Source organism: Psammomys obesus, unplaced genomic scaffold (assembly GCF_907164565.1).
Source record: "Psammomys obesus unplaced genomic scaffold, mPsaObe1.curated_primary_1811, whole genome shotgun sequence".
Taxonomy (NCBI): domain Eukaryota; kingdom Metazoa; phylum Chordata; class Mammalia; order Rodentia; family Muridae; genus Psammomys; species Psammomys obesus.
Genome location: NW_026595981.1, coordinates 12,225,785 through 12,240,107, shown reverse-complemented (window position 1 = coordinate 12,240,107; position 14,323 = coordinate 12,225,785). Strand labels below are relative to the sequence as shown.

General features: G+C 42.1%; 1 protein-coding gene and 1 non-coding gene across 2 annotated transcripts in view; both read right to left on the bottom strand.

Annotated features, from left to right (window-relative positions):
• The window catches only part of Tex14 (testis expressed 14, intercellular bridge forming factor), a 100,402-nt gene that overhangs the window by 54,052 nt on the left and 32,027 nt on the right, over positions 1 to 14,323 (bottom strand). The window contains exons 2-6 of the mRNA XM_055620540.1: positions 12,062 to 12,176; positions 7,315 to 7,480; positions 6,029 to 6,165; positions 2,545 to 2,626; positions 519 to 649 (exon numbers count right to left, since the gene is read on the bottom strand). Of these exons, the coding sequence (XP_055476515.1) occupies positions 519 to 649; positions 2,545 to 2,626; positions 6,029 to 6,165; positions 7,315 to 7,480; positions 12,062 to 12,176 (631 nt within the window). The remainder of the gene's footprint in view (positions 1 to 518; positions 650 to 2,544; positions 2,627 to 6,028; positions 6,166 to 7,314; positions 7,481 to 12,061; positions 12,177 to 14,323) is intronic.
• LOC129686593 (small nucleolar RNA U3) lies at positions 14,047 to 14,261 on the bottom strand. Its single transcript, XR_008721648.1, has one exon. It is a non-coding gene; the product is annotated as a small nucleolar RNA U3 (small nucleolar RNA).

Below are 14,323 nucleotides of genomic sequence, written 5' to 3'. Positions count from 1 at the left end.
GCCAGGACAACTCTTCTAACCCGCAGGGACTAGGTATCTGAGGACTGAGCACATCCAACAGGCTTCAGTCACATCTAAATCCTGTTCCTGTCACCATCCTTGGATTTGACTGAGAGCCACAGCCTGTTTCAGAGGCAAGACAATTGCCATCTTGCTGCCTCTATAATCCTTTAGAAAGCAGAAAGATTAGCATACTGAAATGAGAAATTTCTCAAGAGCAGTTGTTCTCTGGATAGCAGATATTTGGTAGTATCTATTGACAATCTGCTTGTCACAACTGAGAGGGCCATAAACAGTTGCAAAAGGCACCAATGGACAGAGATAAGTCACATGCCTGAATATCCTACAATGCACAGGTCTGCCCACAAAGAATCAGCTGGCCAAAGTTGTCCACAGTGAGAAAGCCTAATTTAAAGACATTATGAGTTGCTTCGTGTTTGAGAAAAGGCTAGCGATGCATAGGAAGCCACTCTTCCCCTGGGACTAATCCAAACTCCCGCCGACCAGTTCCCACTTACTTGGTCATGATCATGTAGGGCCCACTGACAAAAGAGAAGGTAGGCTCATCGTCAGCTTGAATCACTTCCTTTTCTCCAATTACTGGAAGAGATCCCGGGTAAGTGAGCTGCAGTCCTGAAGTAAGATAAAACTGAAACCAGGAAAACAGCTTCAGGTTGTGGGAAGAATAAAAGGAAAGCAAAATACCTACAGAATCTTTTCACTTGGCTTAGAGCTGCTACTTAATAAATACACCTATGGGGCTGGAGAGATGGCTCAGAGGTTAAGAGCACTGCCTGCTCTTCCAGAGGTCCTAAGTTCAATTCCCAGCAACCACATGGTGGCTCACAACTATCTATAATGAGATAAATAAATAAATAAATAAATAAATAAATAAATAAATAAATAAACAAATAAATAAATAAATAAATAAATAAATAAATACGCCTATGTACTATCTTTGTTGGTGGTGGTTGCTTTGGTTAATTCTGTTGCTGTTATTTTGGTTTTTTCCAGACAGGATTTCTCTGTGTAGCCTTGGCTGTTCTGGACTTGCTTTGTAGACCAGGCTGGCTTCCAACTCACAGAAATCTGCCTGCCTCTGCCTCCTAAATGCTGGGATTACAGGCATGTGCCACTATGCCCGGCTGATTGGTTGATTTTTGAGACATGGTCTTACTATGTAGCCAAGGCTGCCTAGAACTCACTATGTAGACCAGGCTCAAACTCAGAGATAAGCCCGCCTACCTTCCAAACGCTGGGGTTAAAGGTGTGCACCAACATGCCCCGCTGTCCCACCTGTTTTTCAAATAAGATCTCAATATGTAGCTTACAGAGGCCTCAAATGCTGATCTTCCTGCCTCTATGTCCTGGAACTACAGGAGTGTGCCATTTCAGGTAGCTTCTGGTATTTCTTTTTACAATACCTTATCCTTCTAAGGACAGAATCATCAGTATGAACCTATATGATCCACAACTGCCTTTATATTATTTTGAATCCTGAAATATTCTTTCCCTTTTACTGAGTTGGTTCAGACAGAAGTCCAGCATATTGCCTGAAGTGACGTGACTGGGACTGAGTGGCTGTGGTAGTCAAAATGAGAATGGCCTCTCATAGGCTCATATATTTAAATGTTGGGTCCATAGTTAGTGGAACAGTTTGGGAAGAATTATGAGGTTTGGCCTTGTTGGGGAAGGTGTGTCACTGAGAGTGGAAACTTGCTCCTTTCCAAGTCTGCTCCTTATTCTCTGCCTCATTCTTGTGGATGAGACATAAGCTATCAGATATAATTCTCTCTTGGTAGAAAGACAGACTGGAAAAGCAAAGATCATTAATTACCCGGCAGTGTTTGTCAGTGGGATCACTTCTACACACTTTATATCTTGCCAGAGTCATTCAAATAAATTTGCTACAGTGTTTACTATTTTTCAGTAAGTGCAGGAGCACTAAGAAATATCTTTCCTACAATGCAAAAGAGCAAAAAAAGAAAAAAATACTCTGAGGATAAGAGGGAGGAATTGAGGGCTGATGTTGTATGTAACCCAGAGATAAAGCATTTGCCTAGGATGCAAGAAGACCTAGATCTTTTAATTCTCAGGAAGGTCCGTGCATTCTCCTTTAACAGAGGCAGAAAGTTGTACCAGCTCAAGGATTTGCTTCCTGATGACCTACCTTCCCACAGGTTTAGTGAATATACTTAAATGCTTTTAATGAACTGAAGAATGTTTTGAGGGCAAATATTATCTTTGGGATCCTCTATTCTGCCAGTTAAATAAAGATGCCACTGGGAAATATGCTGGATGAATTATCTTTGCTTTTCCAGTATCTGGAAAAGAAAAAAAATCATTAGGTTTAGCTGAGCGTGAGTGCGGCAGCTCATCCCTTTAGTCCCAGCACCGGGGAGCTTGAGGCAGGGCTATCTCAAGCCTGAGATCCCTGCTCAAACTCCACCCCAAAAAACGCAAGAGTTGACTAAGGGGGAGAGACCTGGTCATGTGATTCTCCAGTAGAACAGCAACGCTTGGCTCTGAGTGGCAACATCTTACCTTCCCGAAGCCAAAGCTGTAGATGTTTTGGGCAGAAATGATTCCTGGTTTAAGCTGTCGATGAGGAGAACTACTTGGGCTTCTAGGAATATTTAGAGAGAGAAAAGTAAAAATTTATCATTCATATCCAAAGAAACAATACCAAGCCAAGTTTTCCAAAATGTGTAATTGTTACCATAGCTAGCCATCAACCTGACACAAACCTACAGTCACCTGGAAAAGAGAAGCATCAACTAAAGACTTGTCCAGATCAGACTGGCCTGTGACCAGGTTTATGGATCATTTCTTAATCATTTCTAATTGATGCAGGATGGCCCAGCCCACTGTGGGTAGTGCCATTCACAGGCAAGTGGGCCTAGGCTACATAAAACAAGTAGATGAGCCAGTAGGTGGCAGGGAGGCAGAAGCAAGCAGATTTCTGAGTTCGAGGTCAGCCTGGTCTACAAAGCCAGTTCCAGGACAGCCAGGACTACACAGAAAGACCCTAAAACAAACAAGACAACAAGAAACAAAAACCCAACTAAGGCAGCTATCTTCACTACTTGGCTTTTGTGTGTGTGACAAGGTCTTTTTATGCAGCCCATGCCAGGCTGTTATGAAATCTACCCCTCCTCAAGGGCTGGTACTGAGTAATACAGGATATAATGTATAATTATGTGTAAGTTAGTTTGGTAGATTAAAAGTGAACTCAGAAGAAAACTCAAGGACAATTTGAAAAAAAAAAAGAATAGGAAATTGAAGAATTCTGCAACTTCACTGGGGGAGACAGATAAGAGGAGAAAAGAAAGATATTTTTTAATGTGTTCCCTCTGCTTTAGAAAGGATACTGTGGGCTATGGACTGTGCTAGAGGAAGCTGGCATAGATGTGTGTTATGTTCAATATGGTGCCAGAGAAGCACCTGGCTGCAAATAGCCCTTTTTAGTCCCTTTCTCCCTGCTTAGCAGCCTACAAGGACTACAACTGTGCACCACCAGGCCTAGCTTGTTTAAGAGTATTATCTTTTGCCAGGCACAGTGTTCAGGTCTGTAATCCTAACCCTTAGGAAACTGAGACAAGTGAATTGCCATGGGTTGGAGACGAGAATAAGCTGAGAGAAAGACCCTGATAAAAAAAAAAAAAAAAGAAGAAGAAGATGATGAAGAAGAAGAAGAAGAAGAAGAAGAAGAAGAAGAAGAAGAACCACCAAAACGTTGATTTTGTTGTTGTTGTTGTTACTATTATTATTATTTTTGAGATAGGGTGTAGCCTTGGCTGTCCTGGAACTCAGAGATCTGCTTGCCTCTGCCTCTTAAGTGCTAGGATTAAAGGTGTGCACCCAGCTGAGTCCTATCTTATTATTAGTAGTAATAGTAGCAGCAGTAGTAGTAGTAGTATATTATTATTATTATTATTATTATTATTATTATTATTATTATTATTATTACTACTACTACTACTACTACTACTACTACTACTACTACTACTACTACAGAGGGTACCTTAAAAATCCTGGGGTCAAGTATGTTAGTGTATGCCTGTAATCCCAACACCCAAGAGGCTAAAATGAGAGACTCCTGACGAGTCTGAGTCTAACACAGGCTACACAGAAAGATCCAAGTCAGCCAGGGCTACAGAATTTGTAATCTGAACACTTTTGAGATAGAAGCAGAAGGATTCAAAGTTCAAAGTCATCTTTGGCCACACAGTGAGTTAAACCAGCCAGGACTTTATGAGACCCTGTCACAAAGAAGGAAAAACAAACAAACAAAAAGCCTTCAGGCAATTGAGAGTGACGGCACACAGCTGCAATTTCAGCGTTAGGAAGGCTGAGGCAAGAAAACCAGCTGGCCTCAACTCCGAGATCTGCCTGCCTCTGCTTCCCAAGGGCTGAAGCCATCCTGGGCTATCGTTCAAGGCCAGCCTGGGGAGCCAGGAAAGAGTAGTGCATGTCTATTAACCCCAGCATTTGTGAGGTACAAAGGATACAGTTCAAGGCCATCTTTTGCCACATAGCACCCTGGAGGCCAAACTGAGCTATCTGGGGGAAGAGGGGTGACAAAGAAGTGTGGTCATTGCCAGGCAGTGGTGGCGCACAGGAGCAGCAGCCAGCGCTAAGGTGGACGGCTCTGTTTCCTTCCTTCCTACAGCCACACTGAAAAATTATCGAATTATTGTTTATTATCTTAGCACAGGGGCCATCATAATTTCCCAATGTTAGTATATGTATGACCACATGAACATGATTAATTGGCTTTTATTATGGGAATGAAGATGTGTAATAGACACCCTCTGTGGAAGGACCTAGGATTCTCGACTCCTCACATGTCATATCAGGTTGCTCTGTTAACTCAGTATGATATTGCAGAAATAAAGGAATTAGTTTCGTGGACAGAGGAAAAACGGCTCAGCAGGTAAAGGTGCTTGCCACTAACCTCATGACCAGAGTTCGATCTCAAGAGACCCATGTGATGAAGAGAGAACTGACCTCCACAAGCAGTCCTTTGATCTCTATACATGCATGATGGCATGTGCATGAACGGGTGTACAGCAGAACGAGTGCACACATGCATACACACACGCACACACAATAATATATTTAAAAAATAAAATGAGCCACCTCCAAAGGAACATCTACCAGGACTTCTGCCCCAATCTCTCTTGGATCACTGGTTCTGAGGAAACTGTGAGGACATTCAAGCAGCCCAGCACCAGTCAAGTTAGAGTTCCATTTTTGAACTGAAGCTCCACTCAGCCAAGCCTTCAGATGATAACACCCCTGAACCCATTCTGAGATTCCTAAACTACAGAAACTGCATGAGATAAGAGATACTTAGTGCTTGTTACTTGCTACTTGACACTTGTTAAGTTTGAGAGGTAATTATCATGCATCGATTGACAGAAATACAGATGGTCTGAGTTGAAAAGTATCACAAAGCTTATCTTCTACAACTTTTTCATCTTACAAATAGAAAAACATACAGCCCAAGAAGGCCAGAGAACATCAGCAAGGACTAGATGTAAACACTACTCCTCCAGTCACTGCTCTTCCGCAGCCTACTCTCAAACCCGCAAACCATCTGCACACCAGGCTCCCATAAGCTTAGTTTTACTGGAAACAGTACCAGTGTCATGCATGCAATGAATGCTTCAGCACTTTCAACTCAAACGGAATGAAAATTCCTCTGCCGCTAGGTGTGGTGACGTGCACCTTTAATCCCGAACTCAGAAGACAGAGGCAGACTGATTTCCGAGATTGTAGCTGGCTTAATCTGCATAGTGAATTCCAAGACAGTTGTGGTATGTACTGAGACTGTGTCTCAGACAAAAGAAGGACGGCAGAAGAGGAAGATGATATCATTCTGCTCTTGGAACTACTATAGGTCCTATCTCCTTAGCAATTTAGCAGAGGTGGGCTTTTCCTTCCCTGCTTCAACCTGTTATGCTGCTAAAGAACCACAAGGCTCCCACCAGGAAGGCTGAAGTGGTTCAAGACTGGTGCTCACCCCTGAATGAGGCTACCAAACCACGGTGGACTACAGATGAGCCGCAGAGGAGAGTCTATCTTCTTCAGGAGGTCATAGGAGAAGCCCTGGATGATAGCCTTCATATGTGAAGTACAGCGCTGCATGAACTCTACCATCTGTAACACAGAGCAAAGGAAAACAGTGCTGACAACATCAGAGGAATGGAGGCTTGAACATGCAGGTGAATGGTTTGAGTAGCTGAAAGCTCTCAACAGGAAAATTGCTGAGAAGGAAAAAAACCAAAAACCAAGGTGATTGTTCTAGACATGGAATGTTTACATGGAGAGAACCTGTCAACCCATTTCCTCCAATTCTTCCTTCAGTGGATGAGAAAGCCGGGACAGTGGAATGAAAACCAGAGGCAAGGAGACAGGGACTACACTTAGAAGCTCTGGCACTTGGCATGCTGTTTTGTTTTGTGTGCCATGTTTAGTCCTCATTTAAACATATCACAGGACTAAGGAGGTGGCTTAGTTGTTAAAGTATATGCCATGTTAAGGATGAGGACCTGAGTTCAGATTCCCAGAACCCACATAAAAAGCTGGGCAGTGTGGCACATGCTTGTAGCTCCGGTGTTGGGGGTGGAAGGCATCAGGGGATGGGAGTCAGTGAGACTGTAGAAGCTCTTTGGTCAGGCCTACCAGCCTGGTTCAGTGAAAGATCCTGTCTCAAAAAATAAAGATGAAGGGGCTAAAGAAATGGCTAAGTGATTAAAAGTACTTCCTGCTTACACTTCCAGAGAACCTAGATTTGATTTCCAGCACCCACATTGCAGAACCAATTCTGAAAGTTGTCCTCTGATCTCCACATTCACACCAAGGCATGCACACACATCATAAACACACAATAGACAATAAAAATAAGGGAAAAAAAAAAAAAAAAAACAGAGATAGCTCACCGGTTAAGAGCACTGGCTTCTCTTCCAGAGGACCTGGGGTTTAATTCCCAACACCTATATGGCAGCTCATAACTGCCTGTTACTCTAGTTTCACAAGACCTGGCATCCTCACACAGACATAAATACAGGCAAAAACCACCAATGCAAATAAATCAATCCTTTAAAAAACTGATGTTGAGTGACTAAGCAAAGACACCTGACATCACATCTATCTCTGGCCATCACAAGCACCTAACTTGCTTCAAATCAGGTCTCTGTCCAATTTCAATGCTAAGGCTACTATAAAGTTTGTTCTGCTCCCAGGGATCCTGATTCTTGGTCCACATTCTCCTACTGGACATGGCTAGATAAGGAGGCCCACTCTTACCTGAGCGCTACGATCCTTCCCTGCTGCCAAGGCCCAGTCCTGAGGGTTTCGACCCTTGTCATCATGGAGTCGCAGGTCACCCCCTGCATCCAGCAGTTTACTGAGGATCCACTGGCTGCCTGAGAAAGCTGCTGCATGAACAGGAGTGCTCCCATCAAAACAGCGACTAGGGACAAAGAAATACAGTGAGTGTCCATGACAACCTTCTTCCTTTCACTGAGGAGAACTTAGTGTTACAAGGTCTTCCAGTCACTAACACAGATTTTAGGGGTGAAGGGTACAATATTGTTTGTGAGAATACCTAACTGTGACAGCAAGCTCTTCACACAAGCTCTTGAGATGAAGTCCCTTCATCTCAACCTTGTAAAAAGATGAGGAATCAAAAGGGCTTCACAATCAAGTGCGGAGACTGGCCTGAGGTCTGGCGCACATTACTGGCCCCCAAGATCTGGTTACTGCTTACCCTTGTTTTGTAACCCTGCCCAAGACAAGCATGATCGCTTGATTAAACGGCCTATACCTGGGCAGGGCATAACAGAGTAGGTGTGGCTAAGGTTCCTGAGCTTTTGGGTTCAAGAGAGAATCACAGACAACAGAAGGATAGGAAGAGAGGAGGAAGGAGAACACCACTATGGGTTAGTGTGGAGAAAAAAAAAGCCACATGGGCAAGGAGGAAGGACTCCGAGGATGGCGTGGATGGAGAAAAGATCCAGATGAAGAATATAAGCAAGTATTTATAAGATTATAGATAGAAGATAGTTTAGATAAAGACGATTAAGGCGATGGCACTGGATGGAGGCTGAGAGGTGAATGGTGAGGTAGAAATATCTGCCCGGACCAAGGTAAATAAGGCAATTATAAACTCTAACAGGTGTCTGTGTCTCATTATTTGTGATAGCAGATTAGATAATAACACCACAATAATCACAGGGTTAATAATAAACAAATTATAGCTCAACAATCATATTTTTAAAATTTACAACAACAGCCATGTAGGGATCTGAACCTGTGTTCTTTCCCTACTGCCCCTGGGAACGGCTTGACTGAAATCTTTCCTTCATGTCTACACTATCTCGGTTCAGGCTGGTTAGGACAAGTGTTCTGCTAGCCACACAAGTTCAGCAGCAGAGTCCAAGAGAACTTTGGCATCACCAATCCAGCCAAGGATGTGCTCCTCAAAACTGTACCAGCACCAAAAACTAATGAAGGCATGAAAGACAGCTGTCACTGTGCTCATGACAAGATGAAGGTGCAATGGAGAGACAGAGCCATGGTTTCTAATAGGGAGATAGAGGCAGGTAGATCTCGGAGTTCGAGGCCAACCTGGTCTACTAAAGCCAGGACAGCCAAGACTATATAGAGAAACCCTGTCTCAAAAAAAACAAAAACAAAACAAATTAACAGAAAAAAAAAAAAAACACCTTCCAACTTGTTTCCTTTTCCTTTCTCAGAAGCAATTACAAGTTCTGTATTCTTCTAGAAATTTTCTCTGTGTACACACATCTGAATAAAATATGTCATTTGAGGCTGAAGAGATGGCTCAGTAGTTAAGAATGCATGTTGATCCTACAGAGAATTTGGGTTCAATTCCCAGTACTCACATAGTAACTAACAACCATCTAGAACTACAGTTTCAGGAGGAACTGACATTTTCTAGCTGCCACAGGCACTAGGCATGAAAGCGACAGGCAATACATTCATAAAATTGAAAAAAAAAAATTAAGCCGAGCGTAGTGGCACACAGAGGCAGGTGAATCTCTCTGAGTTCGAGGCCAGCCTGGTCTACAAAAGCGAGTCCAGGACAGCCAGGGCTACACAGAGAAACCCCATCTTGAAAAACCAAACAACAAAAAAGAGAATGTTTATATGTGTTTGTTATACAAACCATTCTACTTATGTTGGGAAACTTCCACATGAGAAAATACAAGCTACTGGACATTTCTTTCCAACATCTATATAGAATTCCAATATAATTTAATTAATGAGGCATTGAGATGTCTATCAAAATTTAAGTCTTAGAAGTACAGCAACAGTGTGACATACACCCAAAACTCCAGCACTTGAAAGGTGGAGGCAGGAAAGTCATGAGTTCAAAGTCGGTCTATGAAGACCCTACCTCAAAACAGCTTGTGCGCAAACACACATTCACACACGGGCGAGCGCACCATGCACACGGGGGAGGGAGGGTTGAAGACGGCTCAACAGTTATGAATATTTGCTGCTCTTCTGGAGGACCTGGATTCAGTTCCTAGAACCCACATTGGATATCTTGTAACTACAGTTTACATGTGGCATACACATAAAATCTTCTTAAAAAATCATTTAGACTAACCTGAACTGACAAGTCAGAATCTGCAAATGTGGGTCCTATGAATGTGTGCTTATAAGTTCCTCGAGTGATGCTAATGAGGCTGTAGAAGCCCAGGAATCTGGGTGTCATCAGTGGTTCTGTGTAATGCTTATTCCTAATCAAATCTATTTGTTCTAATTATTCTTCCTACAAGTGGTAAGAAAGCTGAGTGACCACTTTACCTTGTTTCACTCTAACTGCTGTTTAGTTTAGCAGTATTAAAGTAAGGTTTGACGGGATGCTTTTCTTCTACTAAGATTATTTTTAGGGTTTTGGCCCTTGGGGCTGTAATGACTTACAAGTTTTACTCCCAGGCTTCCCTAGTTAATACACTTCTTATGTATCTGAACATCTTCTGTTTCTTTGTCTTTTTTGGAGCTGGGACTCCATGATAGACACTTACCTAGTCAGTACAAGGAACCACAAAACATTCAAGTTATTTTACATGTTCATGGATTTATAAATACATCTTTAAAAGATTTCTTCATTTTCTTCTTCTCCTCCCTCCTCCTTGAAACAGGGTTTCTCTATTTAGCCCTGGCTATCCTGGAACTTGCTGTGAGAACCATGAAAGTACCTAGTTTATTCCCTGTCAAAAATTATAGCTCAGGTGAGAAAGTGTTAAACCTAGAAAGAGACAAGTGCTTCATAAAGGGACATTCACATGCTACTAATTCATTACATTGCTGTTCTTCCATATTAAAATTTGTACCAAATATTAAACTGAAATTCTTTTCATTCCCAACTATAAAAGTCAGGCAAAAGTCACTTTCTGAAAAACTGATATGAAGTACACGTTTGTGGGTATTTTGAACTGTTTGAGCAAATGGAGTACATAATATAAATTATAAACCAGGAAATAGAGATAGGCCAACAGTGATAGTTACTAGTAATGACTCATTATTCTCACATAATTATTTCATATATTCTCACATAATTATTTCATAGACTAAAACAATTGCTTAAAAAAAACAATTTTATTAGTTAAAACATTTCAAGATAGGTATATAACGATTTACTGATAAAAATTACTCAAGGTTCTTCTTTTTAATATTTTTATCAAACAAAGGATAGAAGTATACCTTAAAGATTAGGCTCAACCCTCTCACCTAAAAAGAAATCTGGCCACACACAGTAGTGCATGCTTTTTATTCCAGCACTGCAGCATCTAGGCTAGCTGGGGTTACACCGTGGGGCCCTGCCTCAAAAACCAACCAAACAAACAAAAAAACACAAAGAAAAGAAAACAGTGTTTCTGCCGATTTTAACAAGCTGCAGCAGAAGTGTCTCCTTACAAAGGTTTTTTGGTGTGTTTGTTTTTGGACAGGGGTTATGGAGACAGTGTTTCTCTGTGTATCCTTGGCTGTCCTAGACTCTATTTGTAGACTAGGCTGCCCTCCAACTCACAACAGCCACCTGCCTCTGCCTCCCAAGTACTGGGATTACAGGCATGCATCACCATGCCCATCTTCCTTAAAAAGCCTTAAGGACCCTGAAAATGAGCTGGATATGGTAGCACACATCTTCAGTCCCAGCATTGGGAGGCAGAAGCTCAGTAACATGGCAAGTTCCAGGACAGCAAGGAGTTATATATAGAGGGAACTTAACTCAAAAAAAGAGGGAAAAAACTGAAAATGTCAACAATATTATAATGTGAAAAGCATTCCATAAATACTTAATTAAAATTTAATTGCAACTAGTTCTATGAAATTAATGAGGGGCTGGAGAGATGGCTCAGAGGTTAAGAGCACAGGCTGTTCTTCCAAAGGTCCTGAGTTCAATTCCCAGCAACCACATGGTGGCTCACAACCATCTACAGTGAAATCTGGTGCCTTCTTCTGGCGTGCAGGCACACATGTAGGCAGAATACTACTATAAATAATAAATAAATCTTTTAAAAAAAGAACTTAATGAAACCTGATAAAATTAAGAAATTGAACATAACTTTTTGAAAACAAATGTCTATAATTCCAAAGCTCTGGAAGAGTAGAGATTCTAGCCCAGCCTCAGCTATACCAGATGCTGTTTGCAGACAGTCAGCCTAGAAAGATGGCTCAACAGGTAATTTGCTCCTAAGCTTGACCACTTGAGTTTGACAGCCCACTCCCAGGTCCAACACGGTAGAGGAAGAGAAGTGAGTCTCCCGAGGTGTCCTCTAATCTACACTCACATGTACACTGACACACTTGAGAATAAAATGTAAAAAACATTTTTTAAACTAGCACCCTTCTAGAGCCTGGCATAGTAACTGGCATCTGTAACCCCAGCACTCTGAAGGCTGAGAGGAGGTGTTCAGGGACAGCCAGGGATAAGCAGTGAATTTCACAAAGCACGAGATGCAAGAAAAAGAATTTTTAAGCATATTCCGTTTTTAGAGGCTGATATCATTGTACTTACTGATTTGGATCTGAGCCATACTCCACCAGAGCATCAACTGACTTTACATGGCCCAATAATGCTGCAACAAAAAGTGCTGACTGGCCCAGACTGTTAACTGCATCTATACAGATTCCTAGAAAGCAAAACGGACAAGTGTAAATATCATCACCCTTCGATGGAACCGGTGAAACTAGTGAAATACTGGGGGAAATTGTTTTTGTGTTTTTAGATTTTGAAAAAACTACACACTGTATATGTGGGTAGGTGGGTAGGTGCATGAGGAGGCCAGAAGACGACACCCCATTCCCAGGAGCTGGAGTTACAGGAGGCTGACCTAGGAACCAAACTCTCAACTTTCTGCCCATGTGCTTTTGACTTCTGAAACAGAACTCTCATGGTCCAGACCAACCGCAAACTCCTGATCTACCTGCTTCCATCTCCCAAGTACTGGAATTACATACAGGCCTGTGTCACACATTGCATTGGGAGAAATCCCTGATTTTCCTCTTATTTACATAATTTCCGTAAGTAATTATTTAATTAATTTTATTTAAATAAATTAAATTAATTTGCTTAATTAATTTTAGTTAAGTAATTTAAGCATTAAGAGGGCTAGAGGGATGGCTTAGTGGTTAACTGCCTGCTTTTCCAGTGGGTATCAACCCTTCTGGCCTCGTAAGGGACTGCATCCACATGGTACACAGACATAAATGCAGGCATAAAATAAAATAAAGCATTAAAAAACAAAAAAAGACATGGGGGTGGCTGGAGAGATGTCTCAGAGGTTAAGAGCACTGGCTGCTCTTCCAGAGGTTTTGAGTTCGATTCCCAGTAACCACTTGGTGGCTTATAACCATCTATAGTGAGATCTGGTGCCCTCTTCTAGAGTCCAGGTGTACATGCAAGCAGAATACTGTGTACATAATAAATATATATGTGTTTATGTGTCCAGGATGGCCTAGAATTTAAGATTCTCCTGCCTCAATCTACAAAGTAACTAGAAGTGAGAATTGAGAACCTTTCATAGGCAGGAGGATCTCTGCAAGTTCTAGACTAGCTTGGTCTACATATTAGGATTCAAGTGACCCTCTCTCCTCAGTTTCTTTAACGCTGGGAGTTTAGATGCCTCTCACTAAGGCTTTTTAAGTGCTGAGGCTTTTGAACCCAGGGGTCTTCACCATCAGTGCTCTGCTACTGAGATGCATCTCCAGACCAGCTTATGGTCATTTTTTAAAAGCCTAGGCCTGCCTTTAATTCACTACATGTAGGTGCGAATGACTTTGAACTCCTGATCCTTGGGCTTTTACTTTCCAAGTGCTAAGATTACAGGGGAGGCCCGCCACACTAGTTTTCTGTATGTAATGGCTTTGTGCCAAATCCCCAGCCCTAGTGGCAATGCCATAATGTAACAACGTCATAATGAAAACAATTACTTTGCATAACATCAATTAATAAAGACAAACCAGGCATGATGTCAAATGTATTTATAATCTGATCTATTCTTGTCAAGAATGACAAGAGAAAGAATAATGAAAGTCAAACACCCTTTGTATTCTCAAATATGGCAGCAAAATATTCTTCCTGTAAATTTTACTAAAACGGTGAAGAGGTTTGGAACTATTAACCTTATTTCCAGAACACGCTTAACATAGCACTTAATCATAGAAATTGTCAATGGATGAGTGACCAACTAACAGCTCTCCAAGTAACTGGCTACATCTTCAATAAAGATCGCTGTCTTTCCTGTCCCACAGGACACACATAATCTGCAGTGTACAGATACAACGTGCACACGCTTTGCCCAATGCAAGACAAAAAACACAATGCTTCCGAAGCAGCCAGAGCTACAGGTCAAATGCCGTCTTGTGAGCAGAAGTTGCAAAGGAGAAAAAAATCCACACAACATAAAAGCCAAGAATACAGCAGGACTGGGCGCAAAGAACCTCCCAGAAGGAAGTGACAAGTCGCTTGCTAACTTTAGGCACCGTGGTAAAAAGGCCGAGTCCACTCAGACTGCGCTCCCTCCCTCTCACTCTCCCGAGGGAGAGAAGAACGATCATCAATGGCAAGAGGCAGCTGCAGACAAGCAGCACCTAGAGCCGGCTTCACGCTCAGGAGGGAACGCTACGTCTCGTCCTCGTGGGCTCGGGTGCTCTACACAGTCAGAGAAACTTCTCTAGTAACGAACTATAGAAATGATCCCTGAAAGTATAGTCTTGACTCCACGCCGCGCCGATCGCCGCACTGCACCAACACACAGCACTTCTAGCTCACGGCGAC